This window comes from Epinephelus lanceolatus, chromosome 1 (genome assembly GCF_041903045.1).
Source record: "Epinephelus lanceolatus isolate andai-2023 chromosome 1, ASM4190304v1, whole genome shotgun sequence".
Taxonomy (NCBI): Eukaryota; Metazoa; Chordata; class Actinopteri; order Perciformes; family Serranidae; genus Epinephelus; species Epinephelus lanceolatus.
In genome coordinates, this window is record NC_135734.1 from 15,436,901 (window position 1) to 15,464,878 (window position 27,978).

At 40.7% G+C, this 27,978-nt stretch overlaps 2 protein-coding genes across 3 annotated transcripts; both read right to left on the reverse strand.

Annotated features, from left to right (window-relative positions):
* Window positions 1-769: 769 nt before the first annotated feature.
* Window positions 770-27,838, reverse strand: LOC117256189 (acyl-coenzyme A thioesterase 1-like). Its single transcript, XM_078166081.1, has 12 exons — window positions 27,642-27,838; window positions 25,271-25,398; window positions 23,475-23,684; window positions 22,564-22,663; window positions 22,203-22,393; window positions 21,930-22,105; window positions 21,688-21,804; window positions 19,871-19,950; window positions 17,839-17,932; window positions 17,666-17,746; window positions 16,259-16,394; window positions 770-1,017 (listed from the first exon to the last, which is right to left on the reverse strand). Exons 2-12 carry the CDS (start codon window positions 25,377-25,379, stop codon window positions 917-919), a joined length of 1,395 nt encoding a protein of 464 aa, XP_078022207.1. The 5' UTR covers window positions 25,380-25,398; window positions 27,642-27,838; the 3' UTR covers window positions 770-916.
* On the reverse strand, window positions 2,227-11,035 carry LOC117256968 (peroxisomal succinyl-coenzyme A thioesterase-like). Of its 2 annotated transcripts, XR_013490751.1 has the most exons (9): window positions 10,880-11,035; window positions 9,319-9,528; window positions 4,049-4,148; window positions 3,688-3,878; window positions 3,419-3,594; window positions 3,158-3,287; window positions 2,847-2,932; window positions 2,407-2,500; window positions 2,227-2,270 (listed from the first exon to the last, which is right to left on the reverse strand). XR_013490751.1 is itself a non-coding variant. In XM_078166088.1 (8 exons), the coding sequence occupies exons 1-7, from the start codon at window positions 11,004-11,006 to the stop codon at window positions 2,850-2,852; spliced, it is 1,017 nt and encodes a 338-aa protein (XP_078022214.1). In that variant the 5' UTR covers window positions 11,007-11,035; the 3' UTR covers window positions 2,363-2,500; window positions 2,847-2,849. The 2 variants fall into 2 exon arrangements, 1 of the variants encoding a protein (XP_078022214.1); XM_078166088.1 differs by lacking the exon at window positions 2,227-2,270 and having other exon boundaries at window positions 2,363-2,500.
* Window positions 27,839-27,978: the final 140 nt, after the last annotated feature.

The following is a 27,978-nucleotide window of genomic DNA, read 5'->3' on the forward strand; positions in this document are numbered from 1 at the left end:
AGTCATGAAAATAAAGAAAACGCATTTAATGAGAAGGTGTGTCCAAACTTTTGGCCTGTACTGTATATGCAAGCTACCTAGCTAACAGTACACTTTTCCAGGTTTGATTATGGTTTTGGTATGGGGTTGAAATGTTTATCTCCTTTCAACCTCTCCCGGTGATGAGTGACATGCCTCAGGCAAAATGTTTAACTCATAATCCACAAAACCAGCCTGAAAATGAAAGAAATCTGAAACAACTGCATTACAGTCTATAGAGCACAGTCGTGTTGTCTGACCCTTGTTTGAGCCATTGGTGGAATATTAGGGTCCATGTAAACGCACCTAGTGACGACTCTGACCAAGGCAGTTTCAGTGGAATTATAGGACTGAAGGCCAGGTTGAAATTTATCAAAAAGGTTGTTGTTGGGTAAATTGGCAGTAAGTTGATCAGCGTCAGCTGTCTCTAGTAATTCTGACATTTAAGGAAGATTGGAAATTAGTTTAGAACATGTTAGGTCTTTTAAGCAGCTTAAGCAGTTTAATGTCAGTTTTAAAAACTGAGGGTACAGAGCACATGGAAAGTGACTCTGGGGGAAATTATTTCAAACTTTGAAAGGGTTGTCTGCATGGATTAAAGTATTGCTCACAGCATAGAGAAGTGTTGACCACTAATTTTAATCTCTAACTGAGTCAATCCTACTTGTAAAGAATTTCAGTAAACCACCAGCATTGAATGAAGAGCTATTGGCAGGGGTATTCTGTATCTGATTAACAACAGCATCAAACAGAAACTGTGGCTGATTTTTATTGATGTTAATAAGGTGAGACAAACATGCTGTCATAGCAGCTGAGAGTGCACGTTTATACTCCTCAAACTCAGAGACAAGAAGCATTTTCCATCACATCTGTGATGAGATATTTTTAATGTCAAAATTCATCCTCTCAGATTAGTTTCCATAAAATCCAGGACCTTTTTCCAGGCATCTTCCTGGGCAGCAGCGTGGGGTGCAGGGTGACCTCCCCACAGAGTGAACACTGCAGGAGAAACAAAGCAGGAAAGTGTTTGATTATTGTGATTATTTTTACTTTCCATTAGATTTACATACTTTCTATTACACTTGCTGGTCTGACATTAACAATGCAATCAAAACAGATGTTAAATGGAATTAGGCTGAACAAAAAATGCTGTGGGACAGGGCTCACTTTTAATTGGTTTGACACTCCAAAGCGACGCTTGTGAGTGTGGTGTGTAAGGTGGTTCAATCAGGTGACCAGCACCGGGGTACGACAAACGGGTGAACAGATGGGATTTTCCTGCAGCCTTCAGGGTCTCCTCGATCTGATGATCAATAAAACAGAGCTAAAACAACAACTAAACACTTTACAGTGAGCCAGTGGCACCCGAATAGAGGGCCAAGGGGGCCATGACCACCCCCTGGCCCTGACCCCACTAAACCCATAGCTAAGCAAACATGAAGTTAGTGGTATCTTGTGAAACTACACAAGCTAAGGCATCCATTGGTACCATAGCTTGAGGCTCAAGCATAAGGCTCAAAACTCAGGCAAAATTTTGGCAAGAGAAAAACTTACATTATGATTTTCAGAGGGGTCCTTTGAACTCTCACCTCAAGATATCGGAATGAAAATGGGTTTTATGGCTACCTATGAGTCTCCCATAAACTTGAGAAGGCTTGTTCCCAATAAATGTTTTGTCTCTTACTATCAACGTACTTTTTAAAAGTAAAGTAAAGACAACGAGCCTATTCAGTGAACAATAAATCACCGAACACAGGCGTGCACAGGTACGTAACACATCAAAATCGTTGTGGAACTCAAAACGTTAACCGTACCAGTATTAGTCTATGCACATTAGGAAATTAGTAATATTATCATGAAACAAAGCCTACAGTATGCGATTCCTTAATTCTCCTTATAAGGATATATATTGTTATAGCTTTAAACTAGCCTACATACTTAAACTATATACGCAATTGTCAATGCTGACACATTTTAAAAATCTGTGTCATTTACAACTAAAGTGAATGTGTTTTTGACTGCTCAAATGTTTGACTTACACCACATTTAAAAAAAAACAACAACACTATAAACAATATGGTTTACACCGACCATGTATCCAGGACTATTTTATAAATGTTTTTGAACATCAATAATAATTTAGACTTAAAAATCAATATAAGACAATCTACCACATCTGCGTTCTCCATGCTTGCAGTGCACAGGTCATCTTCACCCACTATGTACAGTAATGGACAGGAGAGGTGCTCTAACTGCAAAAAAAGAAAGAAAAGAAAAGACCCCCCCCCCTCCCCCCAAAAAAATGCACAAGATATCATTCTGGAGGGAAGGTTCTTTCATTGATATAAAATACTGATATGCATATTGACATATTGATTGAGTCCTCACCTTCACTTTGCTTTCAGGGTTAAGGTTTGCAGGCAAGGAGTTGTCTCTGAAATTCACATAGACTTGACCATCATACGTCCAATATTTCGGGTCTCTAAAATGACAAGTTAACAGAGACCAACCACATCTGTTTTTTGTTTTTTTCATAAGTGTTTGGGGAAATTTTTGAAAACAACCTCTGCGATACTCTTTTTTAAAATAATAAAGTCTGGATTATGTACCAGAAAAGCTATTAAAGCTATTTTACTAGCTCTCAATCGATAAGACATTAAATTAACATCAAACTATTAGTCTACAAGACTAAAACTAGTACTGTAGTCAATAGACTTCTCACTTGATACTAGACCCGATCAGATCAGACCAGACGGATCCTTGCAATAACCCCACAGTGATGTCATAACAGTAATATCCTACAAGTTGCATCTCTGATTACCATTTACCTATCAACGTCTACAGTCCTGCCATCTGGATCTGAGAGCTTGACGGTGCTTCCTACTGGGCCGCTGATACAAATCAAACAGGATGACTGGAAGGGAGAACAATAGTTGTTTAAAGTCAAAGTAAACTCACCAAAATCTCTATTCCTCGGCCTATACTATATATCTATAAACTCTCCACAATTTCTATGACTCTGCATATACTATATCTACAGTATTTTTATAGCTATTCATTCTAAAATTTTGATATTTCATGCACATGGAGCTATGCATTGATCAAACTGTTGATTTAAAAAAAGATGACAGAGACAGACCTTTCTGACATAATTTGACACCAGTCTGAGTGGCCAATCGAAGAGTCACGTAGACTCCATAGGAGAGACCGATGAGCCCAATTCTGTCGGCACAGACCTGACGATGATCTTGAAGGAGGTGGAATGCTGACTGTCAAAACAAAACAAAACACAAAGGATATTTTGAGGTGATGACGTAGTCATTAAAGTAAATCTGGGCTTTATTTAAGTGAGACGTGCACATGTTGCGGAGAGAATTAACGTAAACCCCTCACATCTTACTTTGAAATATGATTCACCAACATTGATTCTGCTTTGTGGACTTGGCAAATCTTTGTGATTAAAGAAGGCAAGGGACAAGCTAGCATAGCCCCTGGATGCAAAAAGTGCGGAGCGGTACTCCACCAGTCCTCCTCCCCTTCCCCACAAGTCCAGTACAGCTGGAAATGGGCCAGGGCCTACAGGAAATCAGTACAGTACTGTTCAGAGGATACAGTTTGTCCAGGGCAGTCTTAAAATGTGTGAGTGAATGCTTCAAATCTCGTGCTCACCGGGAGGTAAAAACAACGTCGCGACAACTCCATCCTGGCGAATCTCTTTTCTCTGTACACCAGGTGCCATGTACCAGCGCTCAGTAGTTACAGCAGCCAGCTCGGTGCTCTGTCTCTCACTGGGTGAAACGTGGCCCTTCATTAAGGACATGAGCACTACGTATGGAGTCTCTACATTTTTCTTTCTCAGCCTGTCAGAAAGAGCACATTTCAGTCAGGAAATGCAGCAATAACAGTAACAGGGTTGGCAGAGATGTTGAGCTTTGCAACAAGTGTATAGGACGACACACTTTCGGTTTTGATGCCAAAACTTTAAAAAAAAAAATCTTTAGCTCTCAGTGAGCTTGTTTTCACCACCTGCCTTAAACCTTCTCTTGAACCAGGAGCCAGCTGCAGTCCCCAGAACAGTCCCATCAGCTCACAGCCCAAATATGAACCCCCGACTGAATGATCCCTGGTCACTATTGAAGAGACAGAAAAAGAGGGGAGAAGATCAGCAGCTGCCTGCATAAACGTCTAAATGGTTCAAATAGTCTTATTTCTAAAAGTTGCCTTTACTATACACAGATTGATTCAATGCTAAAAGGGCAGTTGATCCCAAAATCAAAATCAATTGTGCTGGTGTGAGTTGCTGAGTGTTGGTGATGCCACAGAGATATCTGCCTTCCCTAGATTACAATGAACCTAGATGGCATTTGGCTTGTGGTACTTTATCAAAAACCTTTTGATAGGACCACTTCAAGACTTTCAAACTTGAAGAAAAGAACAATAATGTCTACCTGCCTCACATAATTTCATGTTGATGCAGTCACACACCAAAGACACAGCTGACAAACCACAAATGGAGGACGATGAGACTCCCTGCATCCCGCTAACAGTGGGCTATGGAATCTACCTAGAAAAAGTTCCTCAGTCAGGTTGAGTAGAACTCCTAAAGTTGCTTTTGCACTGCTACGTGGTTACTGCCCTGACATCGCTTACTTAGCATTTTTAAAAGCAGCTGTTGCTGCTATGGTCCACGGCTGCGAGAACATGCAGGTGATTTGGTGAACACTGGCAGAAGTACAAGCTAGTTTATAGCTGTGTACTATAACAAGACAGCAGAAATCACTGAAATTACCAAAGATTTATACAAGTCATTTGAAATTTGGTGGAAATATTATCCCAGGCTCAGGTTTGCTCAGGTTTGCTTCTGTTTGTCCTTCTATAACTCCAGGTACTCAGTCACTAACATTATCAGCTCCTCTATTTTGTCTTCTTTTGACCTCTGTGATGCCTGCTTTTGCCTGTTTGATCAGTCAAAGCCATGGGGCAACCACCAGAAGTTAAAGTTAAAGAGTTGAACAGGATTTCAGATTTATTAGACAGTCCACAAGTGAGAGTTGCCATTTTCAGTGCCACACCTCATGCACCACCAAGAGCAAAGAATCGCATACCTCTTAAAGTCACAGATATTACAAAAATATTCACAAAAATAATAAATATAAAAGGTACAAAATATAAAAAGCAGAGGTACTGCATACAGTACATATAACAAATCAAAGAAAACATAACAACTCAAATTCTTCATTTGTAGATTGATGTCTAACTGATCTCTACACACTATCATAACAACAACCTCCAGCTGGGAAGCCAACCAATTTCGTTCCCTCAGTGGAGTAATAAAGGGTGGACATTTTAAATGTTTTCACTGTATGTAATATTTACCGTGACCTGCATCCCTCCTAATGGGGACACTCTTTTTAAAGTATCAAAATTAGCATGAATAATGTTTAAAATAAGAGTTTTGGAGTTTATTTCCATGCGTGGGTCTGTTACCCAGGGTGTTGGCATCTGCCCCGAGATGAGCATAGGAGCCATAAAGAAAACTTTAGAGGTTAGATTCATTCATCACACATGATGGAGGCTCTTCTTTAAAGACACCTTAAGTAAAAATTATACAAGAAAATGCAAACATTTCATTAGTCTTGTTTAAATCTTCCATAATGATCTAAATGCTGTTAAGGTGATACTGGATGTTGAAAATGGTTAAAGGGACAGTTGCTGAGGGTTGGAGATATCGGCCATTGAGATGTCAGCCTTTTCTCGAATATAATGGAATTAGGTGGCACTCAGCTTGTGGTGGCATGTGTAATTAAATAAATACATAGATATTTCAAGCTTTCATCTTCTGCTAGCTCACCTAGCCCTACTAAGCTAGCGAATGGTACAGCTCAGCTGAGGAGGACGCCATTAATGTTTACTTCCTGTGCTGTCACAAGCCTCTCGTTCATGAGTAGATGCACGCTTCCTTCTGCGCATTGATACAATTGACAGGTGTAGTTCAGTGGAAATTAGTTCCTACATGAAATGGTGACAACAAGGTCTGTGGATTATCTTGAGTGAGTGGGTCATGATTGCTGTTGAGTTTTTCAGTTTTTCAATTTTGCTTTTTTGCTCCACAAGACGAGTGCCATCTAGTTACATTGTATTTGAAAGAAGGCAGGCATCTGTATGGCTGATATCGCCAACACTGGATAACTCACACAAAACAATTTAGATTGATAAATAGCACTACAGATAAAAGGAAAAATATGTAAAAATAAAAAATATGTATGTTTAATTAATTGTCCCTGTGACTTGTAACTTTTATTAACCATATTTTTGTGTTTTCTTTAGAAACTGTTAACAAGTTAAAGGGCCAGTGTGTAATATTTGGCATGGTTTATTGTCAAATCTGAATCTGAATCTGAATATTCTACCCATTAATATGTTTATATAAGTGTATAATCGCTATAATGTATATATATATATATATATATATATATATATATATATATATATATATATACATATATATATATATGTATATATATATACATATATATATATACAGTACAGGCCAAAAGTTTGGACACACCTTCTCATTCAATGCGTTTTCTTTATTTTCATGACTATTTACATTGTAGATTCTCACTGACGGCATCAAAACTATGAATGAACACATGTGGAGTTATGTACTTAACAAAAAAAGGTGAAATAACTGAAAACATGTTTTATATTCTAGTTTCTTCAAAATAGCCACCCTTTGCTCTGATTACTGCTTTGCACACTCTTGGCATTCTCTCCATGAGCTTCAAGAGGTAGTCACCTGAAATGGTTTCCACTTCACAGGTGTGCCTTATCAGGGTTAATTAGTGGAATTTCTTGCTTTATCAATGGGGTTGGGACCATCAGTTGTGTTGTGCAGAAGTCAGGTTAATACACAGCCGACAGCCCTATTGGACAACTGTTAAAATTCATATTATGGCAAGAACCAATCAGCTAACTAAAGAAAAACCAGTGGCCATCATTACTTTAAGAAATGAAGGTCAGTCAGTCCGGAAAATTGCAAAAACTTTAAATGTGTCCCCAAGTGGAGTCGCAAAAACCATCAAGCGCTACAACGAAACTGGCACACGAGGACCGACCCAGGAAAGGAAGACCAAGAGTCACCTCTGCTTCTGAAGATAAGTTCATCCGAGTCACCAGCCTCAGAAATCGCAAGTTAACAGCAGCTCAGATCAGAGACCAGATGAATGCCACACAGAGTTCTAGCAGCAGACCCATCTCTAGAACAACTGTTAAGAGGAGACTGCGCCAATCAGGCCTTCATGGTCAAATAGCTGCTAGGAAACCACTGCTAAGGAGAGGCAACAAGCAGAAGAGATTTGTTTGGGCCAAGAAACACAAGGAATGGACATTAGACCAGTGGAAATCTGTGCTTTGGTCTGATGAGTCCAAATTTGAGATCTTTGGTTCCAACCGCCGTGTCTTTGTGAGACGCAGAAAAGGTGAACGGATGGATTCCACATGCCTGGTTCCCACTGTGAAGCATGGAGGAGGAGGTGTGATGGTGTGGGGGTGTTTTGCTGGTGACACTGTTGGGGATTTATTCAAAATTGAAGGCACACTGAACCAGCATGGCTACCACAGCATCCTGCAGCGACATGCCATCCCATCCGGTTTGCGTTTAGTTGGACGATCATTTATTTTTCAACAGGACAATGACCCCAAACACACCTCCAGGCTGTGTAAGGGCTATTTGACCAAGAAGGAGAGTGATGGAGTGCTGCGGCAGATGACCTGGCCTCCACAGTCACCGGACCTGAACCCAATCGAGATGGTTTGGGGTGAGCTGGACCGCAGAGTGAAGGCAAAGGGGCCAACAAGTGCTAAACACCTCTGGGAACTCCTTCAAGACTGTTGGAAAACCATTTCAGGTGACTACCTCTTGAAGCTCATGGAGAGAATGCCAAGAGTGTGCAAAGCAGTAATCAGAGCAAAGGGTGGCTATTTTGAAGAAACTAAAATATAAAACATGTTTTCAGTTATTTCACCTTTTTTTGTTAAGTACATAACTCCACATGTGTTCATTCATAGTTTTGATGCCTTCAGTGAGAATCTACAATGTAAATAGTCATGAAAATAAAGAAAACGCATTGAATGAGAAGGTGTGTCCAAACTTTTGGCCTGTACTGTATATAGCAAGGGCCTTGCTTTAGAGAGGTCGCCATCTTGCGCCGCCATGTATGTAAGGCAGCCCGAGCGGACAATCCAGCCAGCCAGAGAACGCGTTTCGCGTGTATAAATGAACCAATGAAGACAGCGGGAGGAAGGAAGAAGGAGGAGGAAACAGCAGAGAGTGTTAGTAGTTCCTCGATAGAGAGTAGTGAAAAGTTTTTTTAGTTATAAAGTTTGCGAATGGACCACACTTACCACGCAACAGGAGAGAATGAACCCGAACCGTCATCTGCGAGGAAAAGAAGACGCAACTTCACTCCTTGTGATGCACTCTAAGCGGCGCTTTTCCCCCTGATGATATATCTCCCCAACGATGGTAGCACCGAATCCCATTCTGTGCAGCAAAATGGGAGCGGAGGATTCAGCTTCTCTTCTCGCCCGCTCAGTGTACTCCGGCTCTCATCTGTATGCTCCGGCTCAAACAGGTATGGCTCTGGGTCTGTGTCCGCTACAAGAAACTCTTCAAAATCGCGTTCAAAGTCGTCCATTGCTGCTACTATAGTCCGGAGATATTGCTAGGCTAAATAAACAGCTGAGCACTGTTTACCGGCTACGCTGTCAGTCAGTGTGCGGGCTGGAGATTGGTGGAGCAGAGAGGGGAGGGGGTCCCCGCTAGGTAGTGTAAACGGGTATGTGTGTATGAAGTGTGTGTGTTATGCCAGAAGAGTCAGAGTTTGGGACGGAATCTTTTACCCCCTGGAGTGTTACCAGAGTTTTTGGAGTGCTCAAATAAACCGGCCTTTTTCCCGAACGCTCCTCTGGTCTTCTGCTCGTGAGGGATTCATTACAATATGGTAACATGGTTTAGATTTCTAAATAAACATTCACCTCGTCGCTAGATAGACCTACTCCTGAAAAACTCGTGTCTGTGCAAGGCTTTTAGTCCCTACGAGGCCACCATCATTTACCCGACGGGAAGGGTGAGTGAGTGAGCCCTGCAATCTAGAATTTGACCACTGATGTCACTGTTTCCAACCCATTTTACACACTGGCCCTTTAATACATTACATTTGTGGTAATTACATTACAACAGCATTACACATAATCCAGCAGGTAATATACTGTACTATGAAACTCAGTGTGACTCACAGTTGACAGTGCCATCTGAATTTGTGTTATAATGGGCGAATGCCTCCCACAGGTCACCATCATCACTGTGCATTTGTGCACACACTGTGACAGGACTGTGTGGGGGCAGGAAACGTCCTTTAATGCTGATCGGTTCATCTACGAGGGCACGAGCAGGAGCAGCCGTCAATAGAGGGGCTGCTTTAAAGCTGCTCTTCCACCGAACTCCACCTAGAAGAAAAACTTGTGAACTTTAAAGTATTACAAAATAATTAAGAATTAGATTTTATGTCAAGTATCAGGGCTGATAAAGATCCAACAGACCTTGATGTAGAGAAACTTAAACATTTTTTATGCATTTGAAGGATGATTTTGTCCACAGCAACCTACATACTTCCCCACGTACACATCCAGCGGGAGAAAATTTGATTTCATTGTTTACCTTAAGGTTATAGGGCTCCATGGTTATGACTGAAATGATAATCACAATTTCTTTTACATTAGCCATGTTATTCTTCCTTGGTCTTCATACATTCATTGTCCTGCAGTTCACTGTTTTTCAGGTGGTTGAACAGGTTAGGTGTGTTGCCTTGTGGTACAGACACAAGTCTCATGCACGCCTTACATATTTGTTCTTGCTCAACATTTCTCAACCTAAACCCAAAACACTCCCAAACAATGGCTGGTGATTCATTTTGAGGGAGTTCTTCGCCTTCCACTCCAGACATTTGGTTTTCGGTTTGCCCGTCTGCTCTTAGTTGTATATTACTCCTCCACTCTGGACTGGACTCCAGCTGCAACATTCAGGAATGTTCTTTACAGGCTGCTGCTGCAGAGTGTGCATGCAGTGGCATGACATCTGTCATGGCTGTTTGTTGAGGGAGTGCTTGATTTGATATGGAGCAGGGGGTTTTATGGACGGAGCACACGTGTTAAATGTCAATATCACAGTCAGTCATATTAATTTAATTATAGGAGGCCAAATTCGTGAACGATATTATTATTCCACTGATTGTGCAGCATCAACACGTTGACAGGAGGAGCTGGGAATCATACAGTTAAAAGCCAATCATGACCTGACCTGAGTCACCCTCCTTTACTACTGAACTGTATATTTCTGCACCAAAATGTACATAATTATAGTCGGTGAGAAGACAGTTTTTAGAGCAGTAGTTCATGACACAATAGCAAGAGTGTTTTTTAATGCTATTTCTTGAGATATGTGCAATTGTCTTTCTTTTTTTTAAATCCCTTCTTCCACAGATATCTCTCGACAGGTTTTTGAGCTGCTAACTTAGAATCTTTGAAAGCTCTTCAGCCTGAATATTTATTGCTAGAATATTTTTTGCATGATTTCTACAAAATGTTTTGTGATTATTTATACTTGTAACAGCAGTGGCTATAGGGAAAACTAAATTATAAGATAATCACAAATATCACACTCAGACCTTCATATAAAGGCAGCAGTTGTAGACCTGCAGTATTATTGTAATACATTTACTCAGTCAAAGTAAATTTCATTGTTGAACTCACACAAAAGCTCTCCAAAGACCCATAAAAAGATAATAAAGAATATTCTTACCCACAGCATGCCACAAACATGCCAGGCTCCTGTGTACACCGATGCATGGTATCATCTTCAATTCTATGAGTCGCTGTGTTGCTGTCAAACTTATAGGAGCTCTGATCCACAATGGTGTATCTGCCATTAAACCTGGATGACTTGTTGAACTGGCTGTGACAATTTGTCAGCCTTGGAAATTAAACACAGGACATTGCTCTGCATAACCGCCAATTATCTGTTTGAAAGCAGATGTAAGACATTGCTTTATGATGGGCTAAGTCCTGAATAATGTGGATTTTTCCAGTTTCCTGTGACTGTGTCAAAGTGTCCTTTACTTATGTAAAAAGTAGTAACACTGCAATATAAACAGATTCTATTACAATTAAGTCCTGCATTCAAAACTGTACTTAAGTTACAGTTCACAAGTATTAGCAAAACACAATTAAAGTATAAGTAAAAGTGCTTGTAAGTTTCATGGTGTGTTAGTCTCTATTTACATTAATTTTACTGACAGCATTTAAATGTAGCTGGTTGAGGTGAAGCTCATTACCACTGTGGGTGTGTCTGCAGCTATAGGCCACATGTCTTGCATCATTCCTCATACTTACTGACTGACTTGTCAGCAGAGAAAGTTCCTACTTAAGATAGATCATTAGATCAATAGATAGATCGATAGATAGAGTAATAAACCTTGATTAGGTGTCCAATATAGCCTTGTTGGAAATTAAATAGCAAAAATGTAGGACAGGACTTATTAACACAGATAAACCTTAGTTACAATGAATTCATACAGCTGCCAATCAGGTATAACCAGGGAAAGTTTCAGTCTTCTCTCCCTTCTCAGATGCCGCCCTTGTAATGACTGTATGGGCATCTAGCCAGTATTTATCACACTGTCAGTGCCTCCCAAGGCCACCCCATCCCCTAAGGGCACCACACACAATAAAATGCACTGCAGATACTCATCACACTACACCACCACACTACCAGTACTTATAGGACACACACAGATGGCATCCAGTATAGACAATCTCCCTAAACACTCCCACTCCCTGGCAACACTGTGGCTGAGCTGTTCTAATGAAATCTGCAAAACTAACAATACAATAACTGACACAGACACAAACAAAATGATTTAAAAAGTTGTTTATACGGCTTAGCTTTCCCAGGTTCTGAGACCTCCCATGGGGTCTGACCTTTAGTGCTGGTCTGGCCTTGTCAAGATTAGAGATGGGGGAACCGGGGAAGCATGCTGGTCCAGCGCTGTGAAGTCCCCCTATGCTGCAGGAGAGCCTCTACACAAACTGGGAAACGGATGTCACACTCCCTAGTGCCTCATCCGCACTAGTTCCCTGCCTTAACGAACCTCGCCTTACAGCCCAGCTACCTGTCTTTCCGGCAGCAGCCCTGACTGGCATGTGAACGGCACCCACCTCCCACCAAAGGGTGCACTGTTTTGGCTTGGCTATTCGACGACCTTGCACCAAACGCCACTTCCCAGAACCACCCCATCCGCACTCAATTCACTCCCTCGCAACCCTTGTAGTCCGTCCCCCCAGTCCTCACCAAGCACAGGTGCAGCCACTCCCTACAGTGTGTCCACAGTTCCCCTCCCAGGTGACACCATTACACTCCCCCCACCCTTAAAGGAAATGGCCACTTTATAATGAAAATACAGACAGAGCTTACTCACCCTCATGCTGACAAGAAGTCCAGTGTAGTTTTTTAATCCACAAAACTCGTTCGGGGTATTGGAGGATAACAGCCAGCCGGATTTTTCCATACACTTGAAGTGCATGGAACCCACATTTTAAAAATGTAATAAAACGCCGCTAATGCATTTCAAAAACGTCAGAATGGCTCATTTGTCGCAATCCAAGTGCCCTGAAGCCGCGGCATGCAAAATTGACTTGAAAAGACGTAATTTACATGGCAACTCGCGCAAGACTAGCTGATGGCTAGTGGTGGTGCTAGTTCTCGAGTCTCATGCGAGTTGCCATGTAAACACAGCACTCATGCAGGGCAGGCTAACTGACCACGGTGAGAAATTATGCTATAAAAGTGGAGTAAATTATGTCTTTTCAAGTCAATTGTGCATTCTATACACCACAGTTAGGTTACCTAACCAACATCGATGACAATGGCTTGTCAACGTATGACATCCACCTCTAACTTATATGCCCTTAAATACACATAACATTATGCCTTTATTAAATGTAATCTGATGAGTTACATAAAAATTCAGCCCATGTACTGTTATCATGAATGAGGAGATTAGCTACCTTTACCAAGTTATTGATCTGGGAAGTTTGAATCTGTGAATATTATTCCAACATTGACAAATTGCTTTAGACAGGCAGTTGCTGTCCGCTCTTTCTGGTACTGCACACCAGTATTTAATGTTTCAGTTGTAGAGTACCAGACTGTACCAGCCCTCTTTCACCCCTGGTTATAGGTTAGTATGGCAAAGAAATACACCAAAGATCACAGGTACTCAAACACAACAGTGAACACAGTGAGTGCTGTTTGCGTGTTTATTTAAAGTTTATTAGCACTGAATGTGTTGCAGGTTGCAGTGAATTTTGACAGTGCACGTCCTTGGATCCCCAGCAAGACATCTGCCAAATGTGAAGTAGATCAGATGAATGATTCTTGAGATATGCGAAGGACATACAGAAAGACAGACGGACAGACAGAGATTCCTGGCTTGATAATTAGATGTTAATGGAGCAAGGCCAGCTAATCGCTAACATGCTTGGTTAAAAAAAGGAGAACTAATGCTTTAAGATGGCAGAGGTATGATCACATTATCCCTCTTGAAGTGTAACAGGAGATGTGTTCTTTGTTTTATTTCCTAATCGCTCAAGAAAATTGGATTTGTGTACCGTTAGCTAACTGTTACCACTGGAAAATACTTCAGTAATTCATGCAAGGGGCCAGGAATAAGGTGGATAGGCCTAACCCAAAGTTTCTCTTTCATTCACTGACTGTTCACTTGCCCTGCTGTATAATAACCCCAATTTAGCCCTTAAATGCTGTGATGGCCGTGTCCACAGCCAAACAAAAGGTGGAATGATTCACATACTCACCCACTCTATTACCACATGTTCAGCTACCTTTCATTTGCAGTCACGTATATTACATACAACAACCAGTCTGTTTAATTAAAAATGTATTTATTAGCACTTTGACAACAGACAAAGTGTGCACCTTTAGTTTACATTTTGTTTTTTCATTTTGTGAATTATAAATTCCTTTGTCTTGAACCTGTACCTGTAGCTGTTTCCACTTCCTGGTTAGAGTCAAGGCTATTCAAAAGAGGGTGGGACAAACTTTCTAACCCCATGGGAGATATGGGGTATGACACATGCACACTGTACCTGGAGCTGCAGTGTTGGAGGATTACAGCAGACAGCATTAGAAATTAATAGATGGTGTCTGCTCAGGTGCTCTTTTAGGTACACTATTTTTAGCCTCCTTGGGTGCGCTTGGCCTGACAGAACTTATTGGATATGCTCGAATGGATGGCAGCCGATATGCAGTGGAAGGTTTTCATATGGAAGGCATCTGTGTTTGGTCTTTAATTGAAGCTCTTTTTAGCAAATGCAGAATTGTAATTCTCACCCATATCTTTTTTGATATATTTCAGACTGCGGACGCCATAGTGAGATGAATCAATCATCCCCATGTTCTCTGATAGTGCACCAGCTATTGAGCATTTAGGAAAGTGAAGACAGGATTTTACTGCGCATGTGTTGTACCCCAGTAATATGAGGCAATATGGTGCTGTGACTTCTCCTCTTTATAGTCTGCTTGGTTGGAGTCTGGCAACAGATGGGGCTAAGGGCAGAGCCTGGCTTTATGCAGAGGGCCATCCCTTGGACTAAACCAAGAGCTCTGACGTCATGGGGGGGACTAGGATAAACCCAACTTTTTTGAACTTTAAATATGTGTTCTTTGTGCTTTGTTTGCTTGGTCCACGATAGATGCGCAATCAGTATCTTTTCACCATATAAATGTGACTTGACCACCAAACACAAGAAGTGAGCTGTTTAATTAAGGATCATCTAAAATAGGCCAGTCTCTTTCGTTTGAGTTGGTTACATCGACCCAGGCTATTTTATTCAGATCGGGCTATTATTTTGATTACTAGTGGGATATAAGGATCCATGTAAACACACCGAGTGACTACTATGGCCGAGGCAGTCTTACTGGAATGAGATGGTTGTTGTTGAGTAAGTAGGCAGTAAGACGATCAGCGAAAGCTTTTGTGAAGTAATTTCGAAATGAAAGGAAGATTGGAAACAGTTCTATAACTGTTTAGAATTTAGGTTTTGCAGCAGCAATTGAATAATGGCAGTTTTAAAAGGGGAGGGCACAGAGCCCATGGAAAGTGACTTGTTGATAATTTCAAGAATGTGACTAATTAATCCAGGAAGCAGTTCCTTGAAAAGATTAGAAGATATAGGGAGGGTATAATATGCAGTTTGTAGGTTTTGAAGCAGTTACCAAATTATAAAGTCCTCAAGTGAGATTATTTCAAATTTCGAAAGGGTCCAGATGGTCTGAGTCTCAGTGTCTGCATCGATCAAAGTACTGGAGTGTATATAGCTGTCATTCTGAGAGGAGTTTTGACCAGTAATTTTATCTCTGAGCCAATCGTATTGTGAGGAATTTCAGAAAATCAGCAGCATTAAATGGCAGGCTATTCGCAGGGGTATTCTGTGTGAGATTAACAACAGCATCGAACAGAACCCCTGGATTGTTTTTATTGATGTTAAAAAGGTGAGAAAAACATGCTGTCATAGCAGCTGAGAGTGCTCCCTTAACCTTCTGACCCACAAGGCGAAAAGTCTACTGTTAAGTTATACCCCAGCTACATGCCCACTGAGGTGTCCATTGAAAACCATGGCACTGACTTCCTTCAAGTGCATTTTCTGGTTGTAAGTGGAGCGACAGAGTCAAGTTTGTGAGAAAGGCACCATTCAGATTGTCTCTGCGGTTTTTACTGATTAGTTCTTGGAAGTCCTTTTCATCTAAAAAACTATTCTATTTTCATCCTCAGTTCTCTGAATGTAAAACCCAGATACATGAGGCATTTCACAGTTGCATATATGATGAGATATGTCAAGATTCATCATCTCAGATTAGTTTCCATAAAATCCAGGACCTTTTTCCAGGCATCTTCCTGGGCAGCAGCGTGGGCTGCAGGGTGACCTCCCCACAGAGTGAACACTGCAGGAGAAACAAAGCAGGAAATTGTTAGGATTATTTTTACTTTCCATTATAGTTACATGTTCTATACTACAATGACCAGTCTCAAAGTGAAAATGTAATTACAACAGATATTAAAAAAGGATTTGGCTAAACATAAAATGCAGCTCTGACAGGGCTCACTTTTTTTGGGTTTGACGCTCCACAGGGACACTCTTGCATTTGGTGTGTAAGGCGGCTCAATTAGATGACCAGCATCGGGGTATGACACACGGGTGAACAGATGGGATTTTCCCACAGCCTTCAGGGTCTCCTCGATCTGATGATCAATAAAACAGAGCTATAACAACAGCTAACATCTTGTATTGTGGCCTAATATAAGCAATTGTATCAGGGGGGCTATGACCCTCCTGATGATTGCTGCCCTATCTTTTTAAGTTAGCTAAATTAGATAAGCTACATAGTGGTATCTTCTTATTAAATATGACCAATATGTCTTTTAGTAATACCCTTTGTAGCACATTTAACTGTAATAAAATCTCTTCTTAAAAAGTCCATTCTTGATGTAGGGGTTTTAGCCAACTACAGACCTACTTCTGATCTTTGCTTTCTCTTTTTTCTTAAGAAAGTAGTCACAAACCAGTTGTGTGACTTTCTACATAAAAATAGTTTGAGTATTATCAGTCAGGATTTAGAGTGCATCATAGCACAGAGACAGCACTGGTAAAAAAATTACAAATTACTCTCTGATTGCTTCAAACAAAGGACTCATCTCTGTACTCGTCTTATTGGATCTTGGTGCTGCATTTGACACAATTTTCCACCACATCCTACAACCCTGATTCTAAAAAAGCTGGGACAGGAGCATGTTTACCCCTGTGTTACATCACCTTTTCTTTAAACAACACTCAGTAAACGTTTGGTAACTGAGGCCACTAATTGTTGTAATTGTAAAAGTGAAATTCTTTCCCATTATTCCCAGGACAGGATTAAAACTGCACATTTTGTGACTAAATGTTTATAGAGCAACAGCAGTACTAAACATACTAAAACAGCAATGTCACAATATAAACGTAATATCTCACTGGAAACAGATCTAAAATGTCAGTGAAATAAACCATATTCCTGACATCACAATACTGAGTGAAGTTTAGAAAGAATAAAGAACACAGTCAGTCTCAGTCCTCCTGTCCTCTCTGCTCCTCCCTCTACTGCTGAGGTAAAGTTATGGCTGGTAAATTTTAAAATACGTGGCAAACTAAGCTAAACCATTGGACATAAATAGTTATTTCTGTTTAATCTTATTATTTTATTATCACAGCTAACAAATTAAAATATTGTTTCATTTACAACTAAAGTGAATGTGTTTTGACTGCTCAAATGTTTGACTTGACGCAGACCACGCAAAACTAAATACTATGAACAACACAAGAATAAGAATAAGAATAACTTTAATCATCCCCAAGGGGAAATTCAATGGTTTCATGGTTTGCAATGAACATTTATCCATGACTACTTTATAAATGCTTTCTAACATCAATACTTTGTGATAGTGTGGAAAAAAACAAACAGTAAAATAAGACAATCTACCACGTCTGCGGTCTCCACGCTTGAAGCACTCAGGTCATCTTCACCCACTATGTACATTAATGGACAGGCGAGGTGCTCTAACTGCAAAAAAATGAATAAATAAAATACATAAATAAATTAATGTGTTCAGTTATAGAAAATATTCATGTGAACACTGACTGTTTAATACTTACCTTCAACATACTCTCAGGGTTAAAGTTTGTGGGCAAGGAGATGTCTCTGAAACTCACATATCCTTGATCATCATATGTCCAATATTTCTGGTTACTGTAAGGACAAGTTGACAGAGGAAACCACATCTCATATAATTTTTTAATCGCTTTTTGGGAAATTTGTTGAAAACAACCTTTTCTGCTTCTCAGCTCACAATGAAACCGACAAGGAACTGTTAGTCTACAATACTAAAACTACACTGCTCAAAAAAATGAAGGGAACATGAATTACTCAAGTTGAAAATCTTTACTGATGTACATTATAATTTGTTAAGAACAAAATGATGTAACAACAGTCAATGGAAACCAAAATCATCAACCCACTGAGGGCTGGATTCAAAATCACGCCGGCAGATAGTGTCGTGGGGGATCTCCTCCCAGACCTGGATCAGGGCATCAGTGAGCTCCTGGACAGTCTGTGGTGGTACTTGGCAGCATCGGATGCACTGAAATATAATTTCCCATATGTGCTCAATTGGATTTAGGTCAGGGGAACAAGAGGGCCAGTCAATGGCATGGGCCAGGGCCCACTGCACCAGGAGGAACCCAGGGCCCACTGCACCAGGAGGAACCCAGGGCCCACTGCACCAGGAGGAACCCATGGCCAACTGCACCAGGAGGAACCCACAGCCCACTGCACCAGGAGGAACCCACGGCCCACTGCACCAGGAGGAACCCACGGCCCACTGCACCAGGAGGGGCCCACTGCACCAGGAGGAACCCACGGCCCACTGCACCAGGAGGGGCCCACTGCACCAGGAGGAACCCACGGCCCACTGCACTAGGAAGAACCCACGGCCCGCTGCACTAGGAAGAACCCACGGCCCGCTGCACTAGGAAGAACCCACGGCCCACTGCACTAGGGAGAACCCACGGCCCGCTGCAGCAGTGTAAGGTCTGTGAAATTGCTCTGAGGATTTCATCCGGGTACCTCATAGCAGTCAGGGTACCACTGGCTATGACATGGAGGTCTGTGTGACTCTCCAAGGATATGCTGCCCCAAACCATCACTGACACACTGCCAAACTGGTCATGCTGGATGATGTTACAGGCAGCATAATGTTCACCATGGCGTCTCCAGATTCTTTCAAGCCTGTTATATGTGCTCAGTGTGAACCTGCTCTCATCTGTCAAGAGAACGGGGTGCCAGTAGTTAATCCTTGTTTTCTTTGGCGAATGCCAATTGAACTGCAGGGGGCTGTGAGTACAGATCCCACTAAAGGACGTTGAGCCCTCATGCTGCCCTCATGGAGTCTGTTTCTGACAGTTTGGTCAGAAACATGCACACCAGTAGCCTGCTGGAGGTCATTTTTTAGGGCTCTGGCAGTGCTCCTCCTGTTCCTCCTCACACAAAGGAGCAGATACCGATCCTGCTGCTGGGTTGATGCCCTTCTACAGCCCTGTCCAGATCTCCTCGTGTAACAGCTGGTCTCCTGGTATCTCCTCCATGCTCTTAAGACTGTGCTGGGAGACACAGCAAACCTTCTTGCGACCACACTTAATAATGTGCCATCCTGGAGGAGCTGGACTACCTGTGCAACCTGATTGGGCTGCAGGTACCACCTCATGCTGCCAGTAGTGACGAGGACACTGGCAGAACACAAAACTAGAGAAGAATCGATCAGGAAGGATAAGGAGAGAGCAACTGTCTGTGGCCACCACATGTAAAACCATTTCCTTTTTTGGGGATTGTCTTACTTTTGCGTCTCCATTGCTCCTGTTGTCACTTTCATTTGCACCGAAGCAGCTGAAATTGATTCACAATCACTTGAGCTTCCTGAATGGGCAGATTGATATCCCTGAAGTTTAACTGACTTGGTGTTATACTTTGATGATTTAGTGTTCCCTTAATTTTTTAAGCAGTGTAGTGCTGTAGTCAATAAACTTTACACTTGATACTAGACCTGATCAGATTAGAGGGATTCATGCAATAATCCCACAGTGATGTCTTGCAAATAATATCTTACAAGTTGCATCTTTAATTGCCATTTACCTTTCAATAATCTCGCCTCCTACATCTGAGTGCATGATAGTACTTCCTAGTGGGCTGTTGATACAAATCAAGCAGGATGGCTGGAGGGGAGAAAATTAATTGTTTAATGTCATTGTGAGCCCTGAAAGGAGCTCCTAAGGTTAAACACTGCTGGGAGCAGAGAGGAGGACTTTTAAGAGGCTTAAGAGTTTCCTAAGCAGAGGAGAAAATGACAGAAACAAAGAGGCCGCAGAGATATTTTCCAAACGCTGGATGACAGTGAGTAACCGAAATGCAATAAATTAGATTGTGCAGGGCTAATTTTTGTGGTCGATCTAATTAGGGATATGCACACATTACCCACCTAACTAAATAACGTTATAACGCTAGAAATAAAATGCTCACAACACTAAGATATTTGGAAAACTGGGAAAATGCAGCAGTGCAGCTGTGATGACTTGAGTCTGTCTCACCCTTCCATCAGCAGAGTGATCACACTAACAATGACAACACTTTCACAGTCAGCAGTTCATTTCATTTCCACTGGGTGTCCACACCTTGCAGGCTCACATAAGGGCGTGTCTGTGACAACCCATCACATCTGTTAGAGATGTGAGAATGTGTAATACCTAGCAATGGGGTCAACCACACCTCCTTACTAAGGTCAAAGTTTCTGTTCCTTCCTTGCTCAGAGTTGCTCTGAGAACTTTCCTAAGCTAGGACTCCTTACTAAAATTTTTTTAGGCGAAGTTAAGAGCTCCCTGAGAGGATTCTCAGAATGTGGGAGGTAACTGGAAGCAGCAGGTCTTTTTTAGGGGCGTCATGGCAATGGGGATGGATACATATGGATGCACCACTTTTCAGTTGTGTTTTTTTTTTTCCATTTCACTTCACCAATGTTTACTATTTTGTGCAGGTCCATTACAAAAAAACTGATTTAAATTAAAGGTTGTAACACAACAAAATTACAGTATCTTACTATATAATGACGAAAACTCTGGATGTGTCTGTTCCACGTTTTTGTCCTCACTGACTTGGTCAATCCATGTGAAATTTGGCACAGTGGCAGAGGGTCATGGGAGGATGCGAATGAAGCAATATTACATCAATTGGCCAAAGGGGGGCGCTATAGCAACCGACTGAAATTGCAAATTTTGAATGGGCATATCTCATGCCCCGCATGTCGTAGAGACATGAAACTTTGCACAGAGATGCCTCTCCTCATGAGGAACAAACCTAACCCCACACATAATCTGAGGGGACCCCTCCATTATTGACCCAATCAAACAAAATGGGGGCGCTAGAGAGCTAATTTCTTATCTAGGCCTAACCGCCATATCGATTTTTACTAAACTTGGTAGATATGTAGAACAGGATGCCTCAAGGTGACTGGAGAAATTTAACTCTAATTGGCAACTGGGTGGCGCTATAACAACAGAAAAATGCTTAGAAATGGCTAAAATGCAACCGATCACTGTGGCTCCCCCTGTGGCTGAATGTTGTTTTTTTTTGTTTGTTTGTTTGTTTTAATTTTTGGTATGACTAAATCATGGTATGGTATGCTGTACATAATCACGGAAACTGTCAGTCATTCATTCTGTCTGTCCCACATTTTTCTACTCACTGATGTGGTCAATCTATGTGAAACTGCACATAGGCATTGAGGATTGGCATAGGTAGAAGGTGACAAAGCTACCAATGGGTATGGACTAGTTTACAGTATTATTGTAGCTATTCATGCTGAACAAACAAGTGTGGTATTTCATGTACTTGGAGCTATGCATAGATCAAACTGTAAATTCAGAAAAAGATGACAGAGAGAGACCTTTCTGACATACTTTGACACCCATCTGAGTGGCCATTCGAAGAGTTATGTAACCTCCAAAGGAGAGACCGATGATGCCAACTTTGTCGGCAAAGACCTGATGATGATCTTGAAGGAGGTGGAATGCTGACTGTACAAACAAAACAAAAAAAACATTTTGAGGGATTGACAAAACAAATCTGAGCTTTGTTTAAGTGACATATATATTTTGCAGAGAAAACATAGCATATTATAGGTTAAAGCCTCTCATCTTACTTTGAAATATGAATCACCAACACTGACTTTGCCTTGTGGGCCAGGCAAATCTTTGTGATTGAAGTAGGTAAGGGACAAGCTAGCATAGCCCCTGGATGCAAAAAGTGCAGAGCGGTACTCCACCAGTCCTCCTCCCATTCCCCACATGTCCAGCACGGCTGGAAATGGGCCAGGGCCTGCAGGAAATCAGTACAGTAGGTGCTGTTCAGAGGATACAGTTTGTCCAGGGCAGTCTTAAAATGTGTGAGTGAATGCTTCAAATCTCGTGCTCACCAGGAGGTAAAAACAACGTCGCGACAACTCCATCCTGGCGAATCTCTTTTCTCTGTACACCAGGTGCCATGTACCAGCGCTCAGTAGTTACAGCAGCCAGCTCGGTGCTCTGTCTCTCACTGGGTGAAACGTGGCCCTTCATTAAGGACATGAGCACTACGTATGGAGTCTCTACATTTTTCTTTCTCAGCCTGTCAGAAAGAGCACATTTCAGTCAGGAAATGAAACAATAACAGTAACAGGGTTGGTAGAGATGTTGAGCTTTGCTACAAGTGTATCAGACGACACACAGTCAGGTTTGATGCCACAAACTTGTTTTAAAGTTTCTTTAGCTCTCAGTGAGCTCGTTTTCACCACCTGCCTTAAACCTTCTCTTGAACCAGGAGCCGGCTGCAGTCCCCAGAACAGTCCCATCGGCTCACAGCCCAAATATGAACCCCCGACTGAAGGATCCCTGGTCACTATTGAAGAGACAGAAAGAAAGAGAGGAGAGAAGATCACCAGCTGCCTGCATAAACGTCTAAATGGTTCAAATAGTTTAATTTCTAACAGTTGTTTTCATGATACACAGATTCAATGTTAAAAGGACAATTCAACAAAAGAAAATAGTCCTACATGAAACTACTCACAACAAGGTCTGTGGATTATCTAGAGTTGCTGGGTTATTAATTATCAATCGATTAGTTATAATTTTTTAAGGGTATTTTTTGGTGCTTTGAGCACCACAAGCCGAGTGCCGTCTTATTCCATTATACTGAGGAGAAGGCAGACATCTCCACAAGTGATATCTCCAACACTCGGCAACTCACACCAAAACAGTCCAGATTGACAAACAGCACTACAGATAAGAGGAAAAATATATATATTTATGATGCTGGGGTGAACTGTCCCTTCAACTTGTAACTTTCATCAACCAAATTTTACAGCTCAGAATTAGGTAAAACTGAACACCTGATTCAGCTCAGTTGCTATTTTAGTAGTTTAAATCTCCTTTTAATTATTAAAAACTATTTAAGTTTTATTAAAAGAGATGTGAACACTAAACTACCTGAATGGCGGGTCACTGAAGTAAAATTGTTTTAATCTCACAATAATTCATGGCATTTCCCAACATTTACTTGAACCCTTTTTATGTCTATGATTTAAACTGTAACAAGTTAATACATCTGTGGTAATATTATTACAACAGCATTACACATTTTGTCAAATGAATGAAATAAAAATAAACAAACTACCTAAATATAGCGTACTATAAAATTCAACGTGACTCACAGTTGACAGTGCCATCTGAATTTGTGTTATAATGGGCGAATGCCTCCCACAGGTCACCATCATCACTGTGCATTTGTGCACACACTGTGACAGGACTGTGTGGGGGCAGGAAACGTCCTTTAATGCTGATCGGTTCATCTATGAGGGCACGAGCAGGAGCAGCTGTCAATAGAGGAGCTGGTCTAAAGCTGCTCTTCCACCGAACTCCACCTAGAAGAAAAATATACCTGTGAACTTTAAAGTTTTACAAAAGAAATTCTGAGAGGTATTGCAGATAGTTTGTTTTAAATGCTCTAATGTCAGAGATCAGTATCAGTAATATCAGAGGCTGATAAAGATCCAACAGACCTCGATGTAGTGAAACTTAAACATTTTTCATGCATTTGAAGGATGATTTTTTTCCACAGCGACCTACATACTTCCCCACGTACACATCCATGGGGAAATTTGGGTTCATTGTCTAACTCAGTCAACTGGGCTGAGGCATCTAGAGGACTGAGAAGGTACTGCAAATTGGTTAGATCAAACTCTCTTTTTTTTTTTTTTTTTTTTGTATTTTACAAAGCCAGCTTTTTATATCTAAATATGATCAAAACTTAACACAAATAAAAAACATCAAATGAAAAGGCAGAATTTCAGCGACCAGTTATATTTGAATATCACCACACCAAACACATCAGCTCGAGAAGTGTTTTGCTACTGTTAGCTCGCTAACATTGCCTCAGATGCAGTGACACAAAACAGATCAGTTTTTGAAAAAGAAAAATGATGTGAGACAACCCTGCTCCAGTAAAAGTTGAAAATCAAAATGTGTGGTGAGGAAATATGATTCTGAATACATTAAATCTGGATTCATAATGACAGGTTGTGATGATGAGCCAAAAGCACAGCGTGTTCAATGTGGTGAAATCCTGTCAAATGAGGTGCTAAAAACCATCAAAGCTCCAGAGACACTTAAACACAAACACTTGGGATGTGTTGGGAAGCCTAAAAGAATATTTCCTGGGTAAAAGGCTTCAGGCACAACATTACAACATTAACAGCTGACATATTTACAGCCTATTCTGAATAGCCGAACAATAACAAAGGCACCCGCTGATCCTGATGACTTAGAGGCTTTGACTTCCAACCACCTTCTGCTCTCCAAGGGTCAACCATCGTTGCCACCTGGTATCTTTGACATGGAGGATGCAGTGCCCAGATGCAAATAGTACAGTAAATGTCCAATTTGTTTTGGGAGAGATGGACAAAGGAGTAGCTGCTGCAGTTTCAAGAAGGTCAGAAGTGGACCAGAGTGAGGTGAAATTTCATTCCTGGTGATACTGTGCTCAGTGTGGATGACTCTACACCTCGTAATTCTTGGTTCATTGTGGGGAATATTATTGACGCTGCTCCAGATAAAGGAGGACTTGTGCGACAATTAAAGCTCAAGACCAGGACAAACTGCTTGGACAGGCCTGTCACGCAGATTTGTCCTCTTCAGGAAGCTGTGGAGTCCAAACAATCATAAAGAGAAATCATGTAGAACATACAACCTCCCTGGTGGAGATGGCAGGAAATCATTTATAGACAAGGACTTCAGTTTAAACATTAATCCTGAATAATATTTGCATGTAGCTGGCAGGAAATTAAATTATCTGAGATGCTCACATACGTCACACTCAAACGTTTTATAATAAAAGCAGCAGTTGTAAACCTGTAATATTATTGTAGCACATTTAAACATTCAAACTAGATTTCACTGCCAAACTCACAAACACCTCAAATAATAACACAGTTAAGAACAACAATCTTACCCACAGCACGATGCAAACACGCCAGGCTCCGGTGTACACCGATGCATGGTATCATCTTGGTTTCTATGAGCTGCCGTATTGTAGTCAAACACACATGAGCTCTGACCATTATGGTGTTTCTGTCTCCCCTTTAAAAAAGAAATGAGTGAAGGTCAAACACCAAGATACATGAAACATTCCAGAGTCACGTCTGTTTGGTGAAATAAAGTCAATCTGTCCAGTGAGTGGAGGTGTAGAGTTACACATTAAACCTTACAACTGATCCAAGGGTGACTGTACACTCTGCTGAAAAGGTTTGTCAGATTCAGACGTGAATCGTGTGAACATGAGCGTGATGCTGTGTCTGTCTGCATGTGTCAGCGAGATAGTCCGGCTATTTGTTCAGAGTGTTCTCCACCTCTGGCCCAGTGTCAGCTGGGATAGGATCCAGACCCTGTGCCCGGAGACGTGGTTATAGATAATTAATGAATTGATAAAGGAGTCCTGAAAATGTGTATTTTTCCAGTTTCCTCTTACTGTGTCAAAGTGTCCTTTACTTTTGTAAAAAGTAGCAATACTAATATAAATATATTCAGTTACAACTAAGTCCTCCATTCAAAATCATATCATCTTAATCAACTAAAGTACAAGTACCCCAAAACTTAGTACACAGTACAGGAGACCGGGGTTGGTTGTCACATGGGTTGGTTGTCAAAGTGCTTATTGCAGCCACACTTTTGTGCAACACACACAAAACACTGAGGTGAGAAGATATTTTGTAATATTTATGGGTCAGATTATGTTTGGTTTTTTTTGCATAAAGCTTGTAGGTTATTAGTTATTTAAAAATCAAACTTATATAAAAGGTTAAAGGTAATAGCTTTGATTTGAGTCAACGTTTAGTGAGCAAGCTAAAGCCATGTTGTAGCCGGCTTCTATCACACACACACACACACAAAATATGACTTTAGTTCCTCATCATAAAACAATGTTGTAACTAAAAAGTAACAGACTTTAACCTCGGCTGTTTGATATGTTAACTAAACTTCCTGGTCATATTGTGATGAAGATTAATCAATTCCAGTCTCACTGTTTTTTATTTATTTATTTATTTATTTATTTATTTTTTATTTATTTGAAGATGTAAAAAAAAAAAAAAATAAATAAATAAGCAATTGATTAAAACAATTAGAAAGAGAAGAAAACAATATATTCACATCTCATTTACATGTTCAAAAGGAGTAGGAAGAAGTATAAACTTATCTGGTCCTACCCCTTGTTCACTCAATATTCATATCAATAATAATAATTATACTGTAATAACAACAACAATAGTAATGATAATAATAACAAGAAGAACAAGAAACAACAACAACAATAACGACTACAATAATGACAACGACATACGACAACAACAGTAACAACGAAAACAACATATAGATACACTCACTTACATATAACATATTAATTATGACTGTTGTAATCCCTCCTCCCTGTATTTAGTGAAAACCATGTGTTTATACCTGTTTCATTTAATGTTATATTCACAATGAATTCTTATGAAACAATGGCTTTAATGAAAGCTAGATTTTTTTTTCAGTAATGTAAATTCCTCCATTTCACTTCTCATTACAGAGGATAATTCAAACAATCACCTGGTTCAAATTCATGGTTGAAACACAAGGGGCATGGATGAGCACTCTTATAGAAGTGGTTTTCATTTCAAAACTGGTCTTTCTATCTTAAAAAACTAAAAAGTTACATCATTTTTTATTTATCTTTTCCTGAAACTCCACTGATAACTGCAGGGACAACCAACCTCATGATGGGACTAGTTGTCACAATGTGTCAGAGTGTCTTTGATGGTTCATTACATCTTGTCACAGTAAGTTGTAAAAGTGACAGGGATACCCATTTCAAGCAAAGGCCTTAAGCTTTCATTTAATAAACGAATGACTACTGAAAGATGTTTTGGTGATGAGCAATTCACACGAGTATAAAGTGTGACAACCAACCCCAGTCTCCCCTACATGCGTACTAACTTCTCACTAGTCATTTTACTACACACAATTTCTCCTTCTCTCACAATTTTTCACATTTTGAATAAAAGTTGTGATCCAAGTTAAAGTTAAAAGGCTGTAAACGACAAATATTTATTTATAAATATAAACATATTTGTATGTAGTCTACCGTTGTGGAGTGACATCAGCTTTTCTGCTCCACTCTTCTCCTCTAAATATATCATGGGAAATATTACAATATCATATCACAACAGTGATCAGAAATGATGATTTGCACAGTCATGAAATAATAAGCTCCTACAGATCGTAACACCGCTTCATGCTGCGACAGTTTCTCTGAAGGATCGCAGTCTGATCAAACTACCACTCACCTGACCTCAGCCGTGCAGCTGCTCCTTCGACTCACACACTCCTGTTTACACACGCAGAGACATGTCCACACATACACACAAAGAGCTGACACGGAGTTCAATGTCTCTGGGCTCTAACTGTACAGTATATTAAAACGGGAAATATTTACGAGACAAGGTGGACCTTGGCGACCCCCCCTCCTTCTTCTTTTCGGTTTACTGGTGGTTTGCATCTACAATGTTGCACTACCGCCAACTACTGGATTTAAACTAAAATCTCACGACCCTTTCCACCCATTTCTCTACTAGAAATTATGTTTTCCAGGTTTGAGAGAGCCTAAAGGCGTATCTCCAGAAA

Bases quoted from the DNA above. Each gene is read 5' to 3' on its own strand.
- LOC117256968 (XM_078166088.1), bottom strand. From the start codon at position 11,006: ATGGCAGATACACCATTGTGGATCAGAGCTCCTATAAGTTTGACAGCA. The intron at 9,529-10,879 runs GTAAGAATATTC...TTTTTCTTCTAG, and splicing joins ATGTTTGTGGCATGCTGTGG to GTGGAGTTCGGTGGAAGAGC. The intron at 3,595-3,687 runs GTGAGCACGAGA...GATTTCCTGTAG, and splicing joins GACGTTGTTTTTACCTCCCG to GCCCTGGCCCATTTCCAGCT.
- LOC117256189 (XM_078166081.1), bottom strand. From the start codon at position 25,379: ATGGTCAGAGCTCATGTGTGTTTGACTACAATACGGCAGCTCATAGAA. The intron at 23,685-25,270 runs GTAAGATTGTTG...TTTTTCTTCTAG, and splicing joins GTGTTTGCATCGTGCTGTGG to GTGGAGTTCGGTGGAAGAGC. The intron at 19,951-21,687 runs GTATGTCAGAAA...TCTCCCCTCCAG, and splicing joins CCACTCAGATGGGTGTCAAA to CCATCCTGCTTGATTTGTAT.